The sequence below is a fragment of the Gracilinanus agilis genome, chromosome 4, assembly GCF_016433145.1.
Source record: "Gracilinanus agilis isolate LMUSP501 chromosome 4, AgileGrace, whole genome shotgun sequence".
In the NCBI taxonomy this organism is placed as follows: Eukaryota; Metazoa; Chordata; class Mammalia; order Didelphimorphia; family Didelphidae; genus Gracilinanus; species Gracilinanus agilis.
The window spans coordinates 420,819,778-420,840,767 of record NC_058133.1 but is presented as its reverse complement, the minus strand read 5'-3'; the positions used below and the strand labels follow the sequence as shown (position 1 = coordinate 420,840,767).

The 20,990-nt window shown below is 35.5% G+C and overlaps 1 protein-coding gene across 1 annotated transcript in view; it reads right to left on the bottom strand.

Moving 5' to 3' along the window:
• Positions 1-20,990, bottom strand: part of ARID1B (AT-rich interaction domain 1B) — a 571,310-nt gene that overhangs the window by 121,191 nt on the left and 429,129 nt on the right. The window contains exon 8 of the mRNA XM_044671750.1: positions 8,015-8,258. Within this exon, the coding sequence (XP_044527685.1) occupies positions 8,015-8,258 (244 nt within the window). The remainder of the gene's footprint in view (positions 1-8,014; positions 8,259-20,990) is intronic.

Genomic DNA, 20,990 nt, shown 5'->3' with positions numbered 1-20,990 from the left:
TCTTGTGTAGGTCTTGTGTAGTGGAATGACTATTGAGCTTGAAAAGAAATAGTCATGCATTTGAGTCCTATCTCTGAAACCTCTGTGACTATGGACAAGTTGCTTAAATTCTCTGAAAAATGGAGATAACATTTGAACTACTCACACCTTCCAAGGCTTCTCAAGCTCTGCTAGTTAAATGTGAGTTAAATTATTATTATGAAACTTTCCATGGTTCCCTCAATTAATAAGAATGTTCCTATTGACCTCACAAAACAGTCTGCTTATATCTATTTTATATGCTTTTTTGGATCATTTCAATTTGCATCCTATCTCTCTGCTAGACAACAACCAACATGAAAAAAAGACAAAAACCAATAACTAAGCCTGGTGGTTGCATTGAATTAAAAGGGGCCTTAGAAGTCAAAGAGCCCAATTTCTTACCCTATGTTCAAATCCCTTCTAGAATCTTTGACAGATGCTTATCTACACTCTAGTGGAAAATTTCCAATGATATTGGCAACTCAAGATAACTCATTTAATTTTAAGAAAATGTTCCTTTCTACTGAGTGGAAAGTTGTCTCCTTATTAAAACTCTTCATAGCCCTAGCTCTGATTTCCTTAAGTACACAAAATAAGCCTAAATCTTCACCTCTAAGAAGAAAGCCCTTCAAATACTTAAAAATAGTCCTCAGTTTTCCTTCTAAACATTGCCAAATTGTTCATTCATTTCTCATGATAAAGTATGGCTTTCCTTCAAATTTGAGTTGCCTTCTGCTGGATGCACTCTAGTTCATCATTGTCTCTATTAAAATTTGGCTCTCAGAAGCATAAATGGCACATAAGAAGTGGTTTGGCAAAAGCAGAATATGATAACCTTTGTGGGCAAAAATCTCTATTAAGGAACACAGTCTAATGAGTTTTTTTTTTTTTTAAAGGAGGAGGTACAATTACTCATACTACAAATTCATAGAGGAATGTAGGTAAATAGAATAGGTAGAGAGACAGAAAAATTAAGAACAAAGTTCAAATTCTGCTGCAGGTACTTATTAGTTGTATGATCCTGGGTAAGTCATTTAAACTCAGTTTCCTCATCTTTTAAAATGATCCCTGGGATGTAGGTGCTATTATTATTCTCATTTTAAAAGATGAGGAAACTGAGTTTAAATGACTTACCCAGATTAAGGGACAAAATATTCCTAAAGCACTCTACTAATGTTAAATACTATGTTTAATGTTAAATATGATGTTAAATACCAGTTATCATTATATTTAGCTAGGAATCAATGAAAACTCCCATATCATTCTCACACAAAGAACTTTTAGCTATATGGAATAATCTATCCATTTAGGGAGAATGGAAGCCTAAACATTAAAAAAATCTAGGTCTAGAAATGTCTTTTAAAAAAAGAAACTGATTTGTAACAATCATTCTTCATCTTATGAGCACTAACCATGACAAATTAGACTAGGAACTATCATTTCCTATCACCTAAAAACCTTCCTGTTCACTTTGGCCTATGACTGACTCTTAACTGCTATTCATTTTTCTCTTTTCCATTAAGCATCTTTCCAGTGCCTGGTTGTCTGAATGTCAAATTAACCAAGAGAATTAGCTTTTATGACCAGACTGTGTTCCTGTTTGTATCTGTAGTTATATCTGTGCATTAACTTTTTCTTGGTAAGAAAAGAAAAAATTCACTTTTTAAAAACCAGTAGTGTTGACTGAGTACTTGAATGGTAAAAGTTATGCTCACAAATTGGGATATAGCATCCTCCTCAGTTCATGTTTGTGGCATCTAAGATTTTCCTTAGGTGATAAAGAACATCAAGGCCAGCCAGAACTTTCTCTGACAAACTTAGTGTACAGTAGTAACCAAGGGGGCCACCTTTGGCACAGTAATTATAATGGGGGTGAGAAACTATGTTGTCAATAATATTTTAGTTTGAGAAAAGGGGAAGGAAGCTGAAATATTTCAGAACTGCCGTCCATGTAGGATAAACACAGATCCCTAAGAGTGAAGGGAGAAACTTCCTTAGCTAAGGTCTGAATGAAGCAAAAAGACAGAAAGAAACTCTAATATCAGTGCTTTTGGATTGGCCCCTGAAAGAGCAAGGACTGAAAACAATATTTCTCTTTCTTCAGGGTTCCTACATTTGTCATGATCATATCCTCAGTTCTTATTCTATGCTCCTAAACAATTTTTTACCTTCTCTGGTAGTTCTGTTTCCCAATTATTAGGTCGTGGGGGAATGCAGAAGGCAACACAGATGGAATGCAATGATCTTCCAAAAAAGGTTGGGGGGGTGGGGGTGGGGGGGACAGGACCATCAAAGATGAAAACACATAAAACTTAAAAATTTTAACACATAAAACTTTTAAAAATTCTGTTTTTTCTATCTTCTACACTCAACAAAATGTGTTTTATGCACAACTATAAAGACATTATGTAAAGAAAGCACAGTTGTCAAGTGAGATTAAGTAATAAAACAATGCACCTTCTGTGATGTTAGGGAATGTGCTGTTTTTGATTAGTCTTTTATGTTTAATCATTCTATTTAATGTATATGTGGACAAACCAGGGACAAACATTTGGTAATAGTGATACATCTACTCTTTTTTTTGTTTTGTTTTGTTTTGATGGGCAATGGTCATTAGAATCTTTTAGCTTCAGAAAAAATGTTCCATCTGAAACCTAATTTGGTACTAATGCCAAATGCTAAGGGGAAAAAAAAAGAAAACAAGGGATTGAACTATTTTGGGGGGAATAATTAATTGAAAGTCTGTAAGGTCATTACTTTCTATCTCTAACATATCTGATGAATTATCAAGAATCGTTTTAAATTCTCTGAAATTTTAAAAAGAAAAATGGTGGGGAAATCTCCAAAAAATTATATTGGACACTGATGGGTTAATATTTGCCTGGCCCATCAGCAATCTCCCACAGTACCTTCACCCTTCTTAATATTTAAACACTGTTGCTGCTTACATGGCACAGGAGAAAAAAGCTGACAAAAGCCTTTGGCCAATAAAATAAAAATAAAAAAAATTGTTGGCTTATTTACATTTTTGCTTTGTTAGTAAACTGGAACTGTTGGCGCAGGAGGCAAGACAAGTGAAATTAACATCCACTAAATCTTCTGGCAACAGCAGTGAATTTTGATGTGCTGTGTCAGCTTCTAGGAGCGTGATAGGTAGAGTGAGGCACGGGGCAAAGCCCACACCAAATAAAAGACGGGCATGGCTCCTGCTCCGAAACAAAAAACCATCAAAGAGATCTGGGCTACGACATGAGAAGCATCAAAAAGTTAAGGATGAAAAGAAATTAATTTCTTACAAAGAAACCAATGCTTGGCACCAGGAGTTGCAGAAATGACTGCATTAGGCATTGGGACTGTTTCATTTAATTAAGCACATTTTCTTCCACTACAACTCTAGTAAGAAATGCTGGGAGTGGGAGGTGGGGAGGTGGAAAGCTACAGCTTCCATCCCCACATGGAACTTCACCAATATGGAGGAGGAGGATTAAGAGAGTGTAGGAGGGGGAAAAAAACAAAAACAAATGAATGCAAGAATTCACCACCACATGGCACTGGGAAGCACATGCATTTCTGTTCTTAAATACATGTGTAAATTAAACAGTCAGAAGCAGATTTTTGTACCTCCCCCAACTATAGATGACTACAATGCTGGAACCCAGTAATGTGCAAACAAAGGCAGCTGATCCATGTGGCTACTTACCATAGAAAATCTCCATCCTGCTTTTCAAAAGGAATGCAGGAAGGAAATGCCCCACTGAGTTAGGGATATGCCACTGCCAATGCTATGCAAGTGCATCATGGTTGCAATTCCCATGAAACTTGAAATGTTTGTCAGAAAGCAATATAGGAGGGCAAATTTGCAGTGGGTGGAGAAACAGTTTAAACAGGCTCTGAACAGAATCAGCCATTTGGGATGCTTTATTGTAGGTGGTTTGTTTATCTACCTTTGTGGTGTTTCTCATTAGTTGTCAATTTTATTTACCCAGAGCAGAGATGGAGAAAATGATGGTTCTTTTCCAATAAACACTGGGAAAGCAACACCTTTATTCAAACGGTCTTCCCAGCAAGAATCCCCTCCAATATTTTGGCTTTTCCTCATCACGGCTATCAGCTACATAACAGCTGCTCATTTTACAATGACTTGCTGGAGAGACAATGATTGAAAGAGCCAATCTGTGTCACATGGAGAGGCAGTAGCAAGATATAGCAGGAGGTAATGGGATAGAAGTGAGGTCAGAAAAAAAAAAAAAAACGACAAAATCGAGGTGGGGGTAGATATACATGCTAGGAACAGGGAATGGAGAGGAAGAAAGAAAGTGGAAAGAAAATAAAAGGGAAGAAACTATCCACATGCTGATTTATGAAGCTGTGTCTTAAATAGATGGTCTCAAGATTATAATTCTCATTTTGTTGATGGAGAATCATGACCCTATTGTTTTAGGCTGTAACATAAAGATATAAGATATGAAAGTCTGGGGTAGGAGAAGAAAAACACCAATAAGTTAGTCTTCTGGGATTGATTTAAGAATTTCAGACAGTAGATTTCACTTCCATCCATTCTAACAAGTAAGTTTGTTGGGGACTAACAGGGAGAAGTGATAGAGAGTTAAAACACAGGGAATGATACAGAAACAGAAACAGAAACAGAAACGGAATGAGACCACTCTGATAAATGTGAAGAGACTAAGAATATCTTACAGTGGGGCTGATGGCATCTGGACCAGAGATTTTATCAGTGTAGGGAGCTCCATGGGAGCCACTGATGGGACTCCAACAACTCCTCTGAAAGGTTTACAGGAGAGGGGTTAAAAGAATATCTGGGGGCAGTTAGGTGGCTCAGTGGATAGATAGGCTTAAAGAAGGAGGGAAGGTCCTGGGTTCAAAGCTGGCCCCAGACATCTCCCAGCTTTGTGACCCTGGGCAAGTCCCTTAACCCCAACTGTCTTATTACCCCGCTTATTAATCCTAAGAAGGAAGGTAAAGGTTTTTAAAAAGAAAGGATATGTGTGGTTGGCCCATGATAACTAGTATATCTGAGTCAGGGCTGGAGGTTGAACTCTATGGATTCCAGAATAGGCACTATATCCACTATACCTCATTGATTCTCCATATTGCCAATAATGATCAAAAAGAGTGAATACTCTTAAAATAGATGGAAGGGGGTATTCTTGTATAGCTACAACTGTTTTAGGCTGGTGGGTACTATACAACTTCAACTTTATTTTTAGTATTTAGGTAGTGGTAGGTTACTACAAATCTGAAATAACTAAGCATGGTCAACCAAGCATTTTTCACCCCATTATTTACAAATTTTGGTGTGTGTGTGTGTGTGTGTGTGTGTGTGTACGTACACACCCTTATTATTTTCTGTCTTAGCATCAGTTCTAAGACAGAAAACTAGTAGCAAGGACTAGGCAAGTGGGGTTAAGCGACTTGCTCAAGTCACACAGCTAGGAAGTGTCTGAGGCCAGACTGGAACCAAAGTCCTCCTGAAACTCCAGACCTGGTGCTCTATCCATTGTGCTACCTAGCTGCACCATCATATTCTTTTATAGACAATTCCTATGTGAAATTTAACTGCCGAATTGTCTTCTTCTCTTATTTCCAAGCTAGGAAAAAAGTAAACTACACCAAAAATTTCTTTCACTTCTTTTGGACACAGCATATAGAGCAAGTTTTGCTATAAAGAGGAAAAAAAGCCCTAAAGTATATATTAACTTACAATAAAAGTCCTTTGGTAAGTAGAACTATAGTGTTTACTTGCTAAGAGCTGTCAATAACAGTCTTCTCTGTTACTAAAAAATTCAATATGATAGCTTGAGCCCACTAATATAGAGTTAAGAATTTACTTGAAACTCTTTATGCTTTTCATTGAAAAACATGAAATAAAGCACTTCCTACCTGACTTCCTACATTCACAAAATTTCAAATCAGGGCTTATGTTTGCCACAACACAGATGTCAAGCTTGGAAGGACATGTGTTGTGGAGAAATAAAGAATCCACAATGGCTTTGCATTTCAAAAGAACAAATTCAAAGAACAAGTGAAATCTCTTAAAAGCAGCCACAAGAGTGGCTGACTCCTCATCTGAGTAGGGAAACAACCTTAGGAAAAGCAGCCTACTTTTCTGAAAGAGGGGCTTGAATGTATGAAGGTTAGAGCCCAGTATGATGGATTTTTTTGGCCACAGAAACTCTGAAAGACCATATTCTAAGCTATGGCAGGGAAGGTGGCTGCCTGTATTGGTAATGGTTTGGTACTCACACTGAAGAAGTCACAGATAATTGAAATGCTGTCACTGTCTTTGAAATGGCATTGCTCAGGAAAGATTTTCTATCAAATAGTCATTTTTAGAACAGTACCTCCAATCTTAAAAATAATAAGCACCAGGTTTCCTGATCCAAGGTACAGCACTATAATAAAAGACGTCTACTTGACAGCATTATTAATGGACAAACTGTTCACTAATTATCTTCCTTTTTAAAAAATCACTTGAAATTTAGGAACATTAACATTGTTGAGGCTTTTCCCATCTAGTATTTAGCTATGATAAAACTCTATGCCAGATCCTTTGTCAAAAAATGTTCTTAAGAGAACTCTTTTTCTAGTTTTCCAATCTGAATCAATATCAATTGGAAGGAATTTTTAAAAAAGGGATTTAAAAATATATATGATATGGAGATGTATATAAAATGGTAGATAGCTATATCAACTGATAAGGGAACTTTTAAAATTAAGGAACTAGGATTAGTTATGTATCTTAAGTTTCATTTAGGTTACTTCTCAATACGTCTTAGCTTTGCATATTTAAAATTTTTTTTGGTGGAACATAAAATAAAGAATAAATATTTTAAGAAACTTAGCCTCACCTTGATCGACACAATGGAGTAAAAAATGAACAAGTAAAACTGGGTTATGGATTTGAAGGCCATAGAAAGTTTTGCCCTATGTAATATTCTTGCAATTACATCATTATTAGAGAGTAGCCACCAGGATAGAAATGTAATTATTAAAAACAATAAAGACTTTCACCTAGGCATTAACATCCATCAGTAAATTCATAAACAACTGCAAGTTCTGAAGAAGGAACAAGGCATATTACATCATATCCACCTATATTAATGTAGACAAGGAAATATGTATAAAGAAAAGTTTATATAATTTATAACTGATAAAATGAATTATGCTAAAATGATGCTATTATATGTATATTGCATATATATTTATTTGTATATTGTCTCAAATATTAGATTGTGAGCTTCTTAAGGGCAGAGGGAACTTGTTTTTGTATGCCCAGTGCTTGACAGAGAATAATCTCTTATTAAATGTTTGTTGATAAAAAATAAATGGAGCGAGTACCTAATCAAGAAAAATTAATTGTTAGGTATATTAAGATGACTAATAAAACAACTGCATTTCTAAGAACCTGCATGAGACAGTAACAAGTATAAGATGGTTAGACTACGCATTAGAAAAGAACTCTCAAATATACTGTGATGAATGAATTCACACACTACTGTAAGCATGAATTTATATGATTTTAGAAAATAATACATCATGATGTACTGAGATAGAGTCATAAAAACAAACCCACTGGTTAACAAACTACCTGAGCAAAAGTTTAGTAAAATTTACTGATAATCATGCTCTGATTCAGCTGAAACACTGTAAAGATATATGTAAGGAGAAAGGAAGATGATTTGGCTTTGGCAGAGAATTTAAAACAAACATGGAAACTGAGGAACATTAAAGAATAAAGTAATTTCACTCAATTACTTGGAAAGGGGGGGGGACTTTGAATGACTATTAGTCATATTTTGGAAGTGGGGATTTATGGTGTTTGGGTGACAATTCCTTCATCATACCATCAGGACATTTTGATCCCAAGATAGATTATAGCAAAGTATTTCACTGACAGGAATCTAATTGTCTAAGTCATTAAGATCAGATCCAGTTTTTCTATCCAAGTGAAATCACAATAAATCAGTAATACCTGGAATACTCGCAGGAGAAATTGGGCCCGATCTTGACTGGTTGCTCCCGACAGGAGAGCCCACAGGGGAGGGTGACGGGCCCCCTGGTATACTGGAAAGATGGGGGGAAGCATGAGGAGAGAAGGGTGACTGTGCAGGGTTGCTCTGATCCCCTTGGCTGCTAGTAGAGCCTGATGCACTCACTGCTGAACTCAATGTAGCTTCTGTTCCTGTGGGCAGGTCATCAATTGAGCCAGATAAGTCCTAAGTAGAGGGGAAAAGAGAGAGAGAAAAAAAAGTCTTAATGCTACAGTAAAATGCTGCTGGTTCAGTGGCTAGTCTAAATTCACCTATAGAATTCACAACTACTTTGGATTTTTATAATAGCAGTCTTCCAAAGCATGACAACCTTTGAAAACTAAGAATATTAACAAGACTCATGAACTACATCAATAAGCATGTGGCTGTCTAACCATCCTTTACTGTAGGACCGAACTTTGAGAAATGCTCCTTTTATACATCGAAAAATAAACTAGATCAATTTCCATAGATGGCACTACATGGTACTTTGTATAGTCATCTATTGTTACTGTTACAGGGAATTATTAATACTGATATAATGAAGGCCAGAGTTGAGTTTAAAAACCATGAACAAAAAAACTATTATTTCAATGTTGCATCTTTTGAATTTCAAAGTAAGAAGATAAAAGACAAATATATATAAATAGATATTCAGTATGTCATGTAATACTTATTCATATATATATATGTATATAAACTAAAAATGTAAAATGTAAAAAACTTTGAGGTATCTGAATTCATCAAAATCCAAGCTTATTCCATGTTATCCCTCTATGTAATCTATGTTCCAACTAAAATGGCTATTTAATGATCTTTAAATGTGACATTCAACTTCCTGTTTTTGTGCCTTTGCACACACGGTCCTCCTGGCCTATAATACAATTGCTTCTTCTCCTCCATTTCTAGGGATATTCCTTCAAAATTCAGGCCTCATACATGAGACCTCTTTTTCATCTCCATAGATGCTTGTGATTCCCAGAAGCACCTGCCACAGAAAAGTCACTGGATAAAATGCTCGTTGTTGAATGGTTAGTGGAAAGGTGAGAACTTCCAAACATTTTATGCAATTCTAAAATTGATTAAGAGAGGGTATTTTGGTATCAGGATACAATAAAATGAACCAATATACTTTGAAGCTCTTGCTTCATTCTTATTGAGGCCAAAATATTAGCAAATGATCTCAGATTCAAAGTGCTATTTCAATCATCTTATTCTCTTGGATTAGCATGATGTACATGTATTAAAATTTTTTTAAAAAAACAACAGATGAATTGTTTTTGTGAAGTCAAAAATGTATAATGGTAAATAGCTCTAGAAAGAAGGATTCTGTATAAAAAAGGTATTCCAAGCTTTGGTATATGATTCATAGAAATAATACTTTCAAAATGTATGCAATAAAATTTCCAAATAACATGAATATCTAATTCTGTGGCACACAACAATATGAACTGAACACCTATTTAGACTTTAGGTGGGAAAAGGGAGAAGAATGAATGGTTTTGTTTTTGTCATCAAATAGCAATCATCCTTCAAAATATTCAAAATATTTGGCCAACTAAATTAAACTCATTTAAATTTTGAAGGCTATTCAACAAAATAAATCTAGAAGAAAATAATATAGTGTGTATAAGTTAGATATCATCCACTTTATTGTTTGGGTCAATAACATTCCATCTTATTTCCTAATTAACCGGACTAGAGACTAAGCATTAGTCCTGTTTTGTTTTCAGAACATATAGACAATTAAAGTAACTATTTCTGATTCATTCATTGAAAGAAAAAAATCCATTACAACAAAACAGTGATGTCCCAAGAGTTCTTTCTAATGAGTTTTTACTTATATTTTATTTATGGACTTAATAGTATTAAGTACTTACAATATACAGCTCTGGAGAAATAAACCAGTCTTATTATGACACATGAAGTGTGCATTCAAGAGATTTTTAAAATTCCAATTATTAAACGCTTGGCTGAGAGTTAAAATCTTGACTATTTGTGGTTTTGGAATATCCCTTAGTACTCTCCTTTAAGGAAGATCTTTATTTGAGTAATGACAAAGCTTTAATATTATCTAGCTTAATTTTTTCATTAAAAGTGCCTGTATATTTGTGTGTTGGTGTATAAATTATCAAATGCATTGAAATGCAATTTTAGATGGCACCAAACCAATAAATATATTTTATTTACACTATTGATGAGTAAATTTTACAAAGTTTTACTCACAGCAGTATAATTGTATGTCTCATAAAATACTTTCCTCAGAGTTAGTCAAAGTGCTATTTTTTCACGAAACTTTCTTGGATCCTATCAATCCTCACTTAGCCCTTTTCTACTAGTGCAAAGATAGGAATAAATGTCTTGGAATGGGAATATAAATTTTATTGTCATAGAAACTTCTATCCTGTTTCTAAGTTCTCCCCATACAGCCAAAATAGAATCCTTACAGGCAAAATTTTCAAATATTTGGGGGTATCTGTCATGTATCTCCTATCTGCTTTTCTCAAAGTTAAAATATATGGAATTCCTTCAAAAAATCTTTATTAGTGATGATTATGCATCCTGCAGCTTGCCAATACTATACTTTCCCTAAAATAAGATATATAGAACTAGACATAGTATAATAGATGTAGTCAAATGAAAATATGTAAAGGAATCAAATTAATTTTTAAAAAACAGTAAGGGCAGGAATGGGAAAGAAAAAAGAGAAGCGAACCACACCTAACAAGTTGGCAGTTCGGTCAAGGCAAACTAAATTGAGAAAAATAAACCTGTATAATTGGTGCAAGTATTGGGGAAATTTCTGTTAAAAGAATTGAGGGTGGTGGAAGAGACTAGAGACTACCTGAATAGACAGGTCAAAAAGTTTCTAGAAGAAAAGTATTGACCTGAAGTTCAAAAAGAATAGATACATCCAGGAGAAAAAGAACATTTTCCAAGGACTTACTGGGCTGAAAATATTCAGGCTGGGCCTGGTGATAAAAGTAGGGCAGATAAATCAGGGGGAAAAAATAGACCTGGAGAGGAAGGGGAAGAAAAACAAGGAGTAGCTAGATGCAAATGTTTAAGGCATTTTATAACAAAGCCAAGACAACTGAATAACTTAAGTATAGTTATTCATTCAACTGTACATATTTAAGATCTGCAAACTGCCTTACCTGGTATTAATATGTTATATATATATAGTATACAATAAAAAATGATTGGATAAGAAGTCAATTGACCTGCATTCAAGCCTTAATTTTGACATTATCAAGTTGTAACACCTTAGATTAGTTAACTAAAGATATTTGTATGTGGGGACCACTTTGGAGGCAGGAATAAAGTTCTGTATCAAAGACTTGAATGCCTAGAACTAACCATATAAGTCAAATCAGAACTAGAATCCTGTTTGTACTTTCATTGCTTATGCCATAAAACCTGTTTTAAAGTGAAACTGCCACTCATTTTAAAAAAAAATCTTTGTGGTGGTTTAGTTGATAAAAATCTTCCAAAAATCAACATTGGCTATGGTAGTATACTTATAGAGATACAAGACATTCTTGTATTAGGAAGAGTAATACTTTTCTAAGTAAAATAGAGGGCAATCTTTAGCAGATTCAAATAGTAACTACTGCTATGAATAACAAATGTAGCAGAAACTGGGTAGATTGAAAATATCACTCCTAGAAATAGTATCGTATCAAACTTCCAAAATAAAACTGGGCGAATGAAATCAGTTTTCCTGAACTCATACAGATAAAGTGCATAGCAATTTCTATTCAGGCCATATTAGATACATGAATCTGCAGATATATAGTTGGTAAAATAATATATTTACTAAGGAAATTCAGTTTAACTGCAGTTTTGACCTATTCAGACTCTCCGAATTGCAAATGGATTTTTTTGTGATACTATGTAGTATTTGGAGAATTTTATGAGCAGATAACATACTAGAATGATTTTATTTTATTTCAACAGTGAAGTCAAACGCTTGGGATCATCATGACAAAACCAAAGCCAACTGATTGGTTGAATGTAAATACTTGTTCACTTACACTGGTGTGTTTAAGGACAGATAAGACTTAAGTTCATTTTTTTCCTCCTCAGCAGGCTGCATTCTAACTTCTCATTTTGCTAATCCCCTAGGGGAAGACAATGACTGACAGGTCCCAGATATTTCTTGAAGCACATGCCTTTAAGGGATTCCACACTAACCTGATGCAACTCATTCATAAAAGTGGAGGGGCACACATGGCCACATGTGTCATTGTTCTCCTTGGAGAACTGAGCCCAGCTGCCTTGTTCTTCCCCTTAAGGGTAGGTCCAGTGAAGGTTGGGCAGGAGGAGATAGTAGTAACAGGATACCACTTATTAGACAGGCTTTCATGGCACTTAATAGGACCTCTAGAATGGTGTGATTCTATTGTTGGGATTATATTCTATCTATCACCACTTACTGTATATGTAGATGGAAAAAGACATTTTTCATTACAGTTTATTTTTCCTTTTTTAACTAGCTAAGAAATTAAGCAAGCCACCATCAGCATGCTTAAACTGGAGCCCTATGCTTGTGATTATAGTCTGATATGAAGAGATTAAAAAATGTGAATAATAGGACAAGTTGATTTAATTGGATATTTTCAAGTTTTATTTCAAAAAAAAAATGAAGTCTTGGGAAAAAATATAAAACAACTACAGGCTAAGAACCCACAAAAATAACAAAAAATATCTTCAAACACAAAATTGTTCTTCTCAATCATTATTCAGTAAAACATGGTTTCAAGTGTTTGATTTCTCAACTCCAAATACTTTTTTTTGCTTGTTTGTTCTCTGGGTTCTGTTCCAACTTTTGAACTGGACAGAAAATATCTAAAAAAAAAAAATAACCTTTTTTGGTTTTTTTTGCTTAAAAAAAAACCAAACAAATAACTCTTAACTTCTTTCTTAGAATCAATCTAAGTATTGGTTCCAAGGCAGAAGATCAGTAAAGTCTAGGCAATGTGGATTGCTAGGCAAAGTGACTTGCTCAGGGTCACAAAGCTAGGAAGGGTCTGAGGCTACATTTGAACCCAGTTTCTCCTCACTCCAGGCCTGGCACTCTATCCACTGAGCCATCTAGCTTCCCCTAAGCCTTTGCTTTTAAAAACAAAAGTGTGCATCTTCCATTACATAACATCCTCCATAATATTGAAAATTCCTTTTCTGCCCTACAGTAAAATCCCATGTCATATTATGAAAAGGAAAGAAAGGAGCGAAGATGGAAATGAGTATAAGGAGATAGTCTATTAAGCAGCAAAGCCATCAAAAACATTTCTGTGATTCAACAAGCTACTTGAAGAAAATATCAAGAGAAGAATATAAAAACAGTGGCCTTCATACTGTTCACATGTCATCAGCATTTCAATGCTCACTGTCTCGGAGTAACAGAACAGTAATAAAGAAAGATATGATTTCTCCATTCCAGTTATGCACACACACATAACTTTTATATGTAAATTATACAGATAGATTCATACTCTTTAGGGTATCCATATGCATAGCTATTTTAAAATGTGTTAATAAGAGAACTTCAACAGTAGTTTAAGCATTCAGCCTAGTTAACAAAGAAGCTGTGTAACTAATACTACTCCAGAGGACAATTTAGTCAGCAGGGCACCAACCCTATTCTTTTATAAGGACTATCAGATCTATGATGCCTGGAAAGAACAGAGAGACCTTACTGAATCTCATTCAAACCAAGGCACCTTCAAGCTACACTGCTTCCATTTATCTTGCTGGAAAGTTGGCAGGTAAGGTAATTGCAGAGAGGACTCCTTTTAAGGGGCTGAAGTCCCCATGTCCCAAGGCATTCCTTAAATCCTTCCTTTTTTTGATGGGCTGATTGCTAAGACACCGATTCTATGGGCTCAAATATAACAAAAATCACAATTTTGCCCTGGTGGTTTGTTTTTTACGCAAGAATCTTGCTGCTCCTCATGAAAGGTTTTTAAAAATTATTACATGCCTGACAATACTAAGCATTTTCCACTCATCATATAAAATATTCTGTTATTCAGTGACACTTTACATATTATCTTTAAAAAAAAAACAACCCTGACATTTTATGAATTTTGTCTTATATAAAATCAAATTATACCAAAACTTTCTCTGTGTTTAGATTTATGTCTCTGGGTACAAGCATATCTTTGACCACCTTCCCTTTACCCTCTGCCCACAAGTGAACTTTATTCTTGTTCAAGCGACAAGTACAAGAGATCTCTTCGTACTTAGGATTCTGTTATGCCTTCCTGGTGGTAGACTCTTATCAGACGTCGACAAGAGACGTTTGTGAACTGGCACATGCTTGTACTTAGTCAGCAAAGGGATCTATGGAAAGCAAGGTATATGGTAGATAAAGCAAAGCCCAGAAAATATTTTATTCATCAGAGAATAGATATGGCTTAAAAATATTCACTACTTTATTTCCTTGTATTTCTTGAATATTTCTTTTTTCTTATACATCTATTTCTTGAATATTTCACTTTGACGTATCGAGATTCATGTCAAACCCACATCTGGTAAGGTGGTACACCCAATTTATCACTAGGTAGATTTCTAAAAATCAATTTAATTAATTGATAAAGTTATTAAACATATATTCCAATCATTGTGCTAAGGCACAGGGATACAAAAGAAAGGTAAAAGACAATACTTGCTCTCAAGGAGCCCACAATCTCACAGGAGAGAGACAGCACATAAACAAATATATTGGTGCATAGTGTCTTCTCCTATCAGTAATGTGGAATGTAGAGAAAAGGAGTAAGGGAGAAAGATAATAAGTTGTGTTTCAGATATGCTTAGCTTCAGGTGCTTCCTAGACTTCCAGTTTGAGACACCTGAAAGGAGCTGGAAATGTGAGATTGGAGGCCCCCAAAGATCAGGTAAGGCAGATCTGAGAATCAAATCAGCATGGGATGAGGGAGGGAAGATGCAGGACTGAACCCTTAATAAGGACGTTGATGATTAGGGAGCATGTTCTAGATAAGGACACTGAGAAGGAGAAGTCAGATAAATAAAAGCAAGAAAGAGGAAGGGTCCTAAATACTTAGAAGTGAATATTAAGAAAGGGAGGATGATTAATCATGTCAAAGATGGCGGGAGAAGTCAAGGAGAATGAGGACGGAGCAATGTTCATTGGATTTGGCTGATGTGTGAAGGATCAAGAAGAGCCTGGAAAGAGAGAAAGAAGAGGAATTTGCCTTTGTGATGAGTTTAGCTAGGAAGGGGAGGAAATATAGGACAATAGTTAGTGAGGATGGAAGGAAACAGTCTCTCAGGACCAGGACCACTCAACAGGATGACTACATTATTTTCTTAATCAATTTTCTTAACTGAGATCTCTGTCCATTCAAAATCAATATTCACACACTGTTCCCAAGAGATATCCCTAAAAAAAAGTCTGTCCATGTCACTCCCCAGCTGAATAAACTCCAGGTACTTCCTATTACATCTAGGCTCAAATGTAAACTTCTTTGTTCAGAAATGAGACCCACACTGGTTTTAACCTACCTTTGCAGACTATTTATACTTTATTTCTTTATTTTTTAATTTTTATTGTGAGTATTTTCCCCTACTTACATATTTCATGTTCTTTTATTTCTTTAGGTGCTGGCTTTCTACCTATTCTTCACAGACAAATCTCCAACTCTCCTATACTCATACTCATCTCATATAAGAGAATCTTTCAACTCCACTTTTCTTCAAGGCTCTGATTAAATACTGCCTTATAGACAAGCCTATTCTCAATTCCTCCACCTTTGGATCTTCCTTCCCCAACAAAATTACAAAATGCATGAATGTGTTGGCTTCCAATATAAAATACAAACTCTTGGAAGGCAGGAATGATTTCTTTTTAATCTTTGTATCTTCTATAGATAGTACAAAGCCTGGCATATGTTAGGCACTTAGTAAGTACAAGCTGATTGATATTTTTGTATAATGGTTAGACTGATAAATATATAATACAAAGAAAAAATACTCATAAATAGCTATTTTTCTTCCAATATATTTATAAGATTTTGGGAATTGGGGGATCTAGGTATATTACCAGTCTGCCACTAACAAGTAACCTTGGATAAGTCATTTAGGACCAAACAACTTCAAAACTGGAAGGGATATTAGTCTTCTAGTATCAATCTTCATTTTAAAGACAAGAAAATCGAGTCCCAAAGAGGGGGCAATGACTTGCCCACAGAGCATGTCAATTCTCTGAATTTTAGTTTCCTCATATCTTAAATGAGGGAGAGGGGCTTTCATAACCTGAAGATATCATCTGGGTTCTAACATGCTAGGAGGTACATGGAGGGCAGACAAATGAAAAGCTTATGAGCATTAACTGAACGCCCTCAAATTAAAGGAGCCAAAGTTTATGAAAAATTTCCAAGTTGCAATCATCTCACTCTTTAATTAAACATGTCAGATATCTATTTTTATAAATCTATGAAATATGAGAAGGCATAGCGATAGAGGGTCAGTGCTGGAGTTAACTAATACATTTTGGGTTCAATTTTGTGCTTGTGGCATTTAAAATTATTGTAAGCCCTGGGAGACTACATCTCCCAGGACTCTCTGCTACAACTTCCCCTGACAACTCCCACTTCCTTTGTGGGACTTTTGGAAAAAATATAAAAGAGAAAGTTTGGAGCTTTCTCTCTCTGCTCTCTGTAGCCCTGAGGCTTTTGGATACTGGGCTCTCTCTGATCCTGGACTCTCTCCACCAAAGAGGCAGAGGAGACCCTATTTCCCTACCTAACCTTTCCCTTTCCTAATCTAAATAAAGCCTAGGTATTCTAAATGCTCCATTGCTCTCTGATCTTTTATTTGAGCCCCAAAGGGGTGACTGAGGACTGATACCTTCCTTTCCTTTCCTCTATCTTCCTCTCTCCTTTCTCCCATCCATCCTTCCTTCTACCTTCTTCCCTCCTACCCCTCACATGCTCTAAACACAGTAGTTTTTATGTGTGTGGGCAAGTCATACCAACTCTCAGTGTCTTAGGTAATTCTTTAAGACTATAAGTTACCACAATGTTTTGCTGATGCCAAACAGTGGAGGAATTTTCTACAATGGGAAAAAAAGAGGACATTTTTGGAGAAAAAAGGTATAAAATCCAAAAAAGGAGAGAATGACTGACAGACAAGGGTGATCCACATTAAATACATTCAACAAAAGTAGCTGCATTTTTAGAAGAGGATAGCTAGGAAGGGCAAAATTAAGGAATCCCAAGAAAATGAAATTAAAAATTCAGGAAGGACGGGTCAAGATATTTTTGGTCAACCAAGCTATTATGTATGCAGATTGGAATTTCATAGTAGTCTCCTTAAACTCATGTAACTTTTCATTTTTCCCATTTCCTCTCAGAAAGTTGCAAATTCTATAAAAGATCCAAGTCCTGCCTTGTCCCTTCCTGGCCCCTTCCCATACCCACCACTCATAAACACAGTGGTTTTCACGTCAGTAGCTTTGGGATTCCCTTTGCTATATTTATAAAGTGAAGTGGGGCACTGACAGCTAAGTTTGTTTATTTTTCTGGTTCATTTGAAAGTCAGATTTTTGTAGGTCAAATATACTATACATTAGGCCATTAGGTAGTATAGGCCTTCAAATGCTAAGCATTAAAGATTCATATTTAATTTTTTTCATTCATTCCCCACGGACCATGAACCACACTGAAAAAGTTCACATTTACACTAGATTTAAAAATATATTTGTATATGATTTTTCTAAATGTTGGTATTTCAGTAAGCCATTCAATGTTTTTATTTTATGCTAAGTGTTATGCCATGGAATACCACATGTTCCAGAGAAGTGAAACTGTGGATTACCCAAGGCATCTGAAGAGGAGCATTGTGGGAACATTTTTCTCTACCATTAGAATAGAGTATTAAAGGTAGGGACTGTTTTTGTTGTATACTCATTACTTATGACAATACCTGAAACAAAGGATATACTTGTTTATTAATTATGGGAGTGCCTAGAATGTGGGTTCCTCACATGTAAACATCTGGGAGAACACATGAATAGAAGTCACACATGATGAATAGTGTATGATGTTTATTGCTAGAGGGAGTCCACTTAGATATCAAAGTGTACATTAAATATTAAAAAATATTTCTCTATTGTTATACCTTCAATTTAACCAAGATGTTTCAATTACTGTCTGATGTTTTCTTTATGGCTGAGATTTTACTGATTATCAAAGTAGCTCTACTTAATTGAGCTATATAGAAATACACAAGGTTAGCAATGGAAGGGCTCTAAATGAAGCTGCAGTAAAGGGACCCTCAGAGGATTCTTTTAGGAATCGTGACAGTCAAAACTTTTCATCATAGTGTTAAGAGGTTATTTTCGAATTAAACTGCTTCTTTTTCCAAACATATTTGAATGAGATTGAATTTTGTTCATATACTTGAGCCAGAACAATAAATCACAACTGACTGAATGCAGAAATAGGTGAGAATCCTACTGTTTTCTATTAAGTCTGACTTTAAAAGAGATTTACAAAGACAAAAAAAAAATCACTTTTCATGGTAGAAGGGAATATAGTTATTTTAATAAAAATATTATTTAATGGGATCATTCTTCTTAAATGAACATTTAAAAATCCATCAAATTTTATTTCTAATATGGTAAAAATCAATAGATAATCCACATAAAAACTTAAGATTATCAAATTTTTGCAAATAAAAGGGTTCTGAGACCAAAAAGTTTGGGAACTGCTGCTCTATTCTAACCCCTAATTTTATAGATGAGGAAAATAAGATACAACAAAGACCTCCAAGACATTAAGAGATCTGCCCAAAGATGCACAAATGGTTGTATATGTGTAGGAGTTATATCACAAATGATTTGGGGTTCAGAGATCATTTCATCACCACAGGAAACTGTCAATGTGGAAATCCTCCCCATAAAATGCAGAGGCAGCTCCTCTATGATTTATAATATCAAGTTACCTGAGTCAAGAGTAGGTGAAGTGATTTGTCCCATTCACACAGCTGATAATAGCAGGTATCAGAAGCATAACCTGAACTATGTCTTTCCAATTATGATGCTCTAAATCAGACTGCTGCTCATTCTGAAGAGTATGCTTAATAAACATTTATTTTTATCATTTAGTGGTTTTTCAAGCTTGTTGAACTCTTCATGATTCCATTTGGGGTTTTCTTGGCAGAAATATTGGAGTGGTTTGCCATTTCCTTCTCCAACTCATTTTACAGATAAGGAAACTGAGGCAAACAGTTAAGAGAACTGCCAAGGGGCACAACACAGCCTAGTAAGTGTCTGAGGTCACATTTGAACTTAGGTATTGCTGCTGCCAGGCCTGGGATTTCATCCATTGTACTATCTGGCTTCTCAGTAACAATTTACAGTGAATGAATAATATACATAAATATTATACGTACACCTAAAAAAACTAAAAAGTCTTTAACAGGTAATATTTCCAATAGCAATGGCTTAGCCCACTACCATCCTCTTGCTTTTAGACCCTAATGGGGATAGTTAAACCCAAGAGTCTGGGAATAATGAAATTTAATAAACATAAGAAGAGGTAAGAACATCTGCTGCCCACTAAGGACCACAGGACCTTTCTATCTGACTCGTAACTGAAACCACCCTATGTTCTTCCTCATTGGAATATGAGCGTGAAAAGCAGAGACTTGTTTTACTTTTCTAATTGCATTCCCAACAATTATTTATGTTTTGTACTAGTAAACACAGTGCTTCATACATCCATTCATCTATCCATCCATCCATCCATCTATCCATTCATTCCCTACTGGTAGTGGACAGAGGATCAGGAGATGGGGGAAGGAAATGAGTTGATGTTTTACAAATATCAACTCCATGTATGAAACAATAAATACTAATGACCCATATGCTTTCAAAGCAAATTGACAAACTAACAAGAACTGTAAACAGCTAAGATTTAGAGTTTGTCTGGTGATTCAATTTTTTTTTTAAACAATGAAGGAGAACCATTAATCTTTGGAACAGAAAAACAATAGAACAACATTTCTTGTATCTCTCAGGGTACAAACTTTACTATTTATCTCTGAAATGCAATGCTTAGCACGTAGGAATTCAGGAAATAAAATTTAAAAACAAAAAGGCAGGAACCCTTAGGAGCCATTCATTTTTTCAGGGCTACAGCAATGAAATACTTTCAGCCAGTAAGTCCTGTAGCAACAGCCAATAAATTAGCAACCTTAAATAAATAAATAAATAAATATGGCAAAGAACACTCCTCGCCCTCCCATCCCCAATACAATTTGTAAGGAGTCCACTGGGAAGGAAACAAAAGTTGTGTTTGTACGAGGACCATACTTAAAACTTAGTTGTTTTGACATTCGATTTTTCTTCTCACATTTCCTCAATATTATATATACACTTAAGCTCTCTCTCACTCCCATCTATCCTGTGCATCTCCTCCTCTCCACTCACACAGCCATCACTGCAGCGTAGACCCTTATCATTTCACACTTGGACTATTGAAATAGTTTTCTGATTGGTCTCCCTGTTTCACATCTATCCTCACTCAAATAGGTCCTCTGCATAGTGTCCAAATGGATTTTCTTTTAAAGCCCAGGACTGACCATGTCACACCTCACCCCATCACTCCTTCTTAATAAACTCCAGGGGCTTCCTATTAGCTCCAGGAAAAGACATAAAATCTTGTGTGGCTTTTAGAACCCTTTACAACCTGTTCCCTTCTTGCCCTTCCAACTTTCCAGGTTGCCCTCCCTGATTGCTATGATCCAGGAACCCTGGGCTCCCTGTAATTCCTCACACATGATATTCCAAACCCACTCCAATGCTGTGGCTGTTCACCACATCTGGAATCAATCTCTCTCTCAATTCTCTCTCTCAATTCTCTCTCTCTCTCTCTCTCTCTCTCTCTC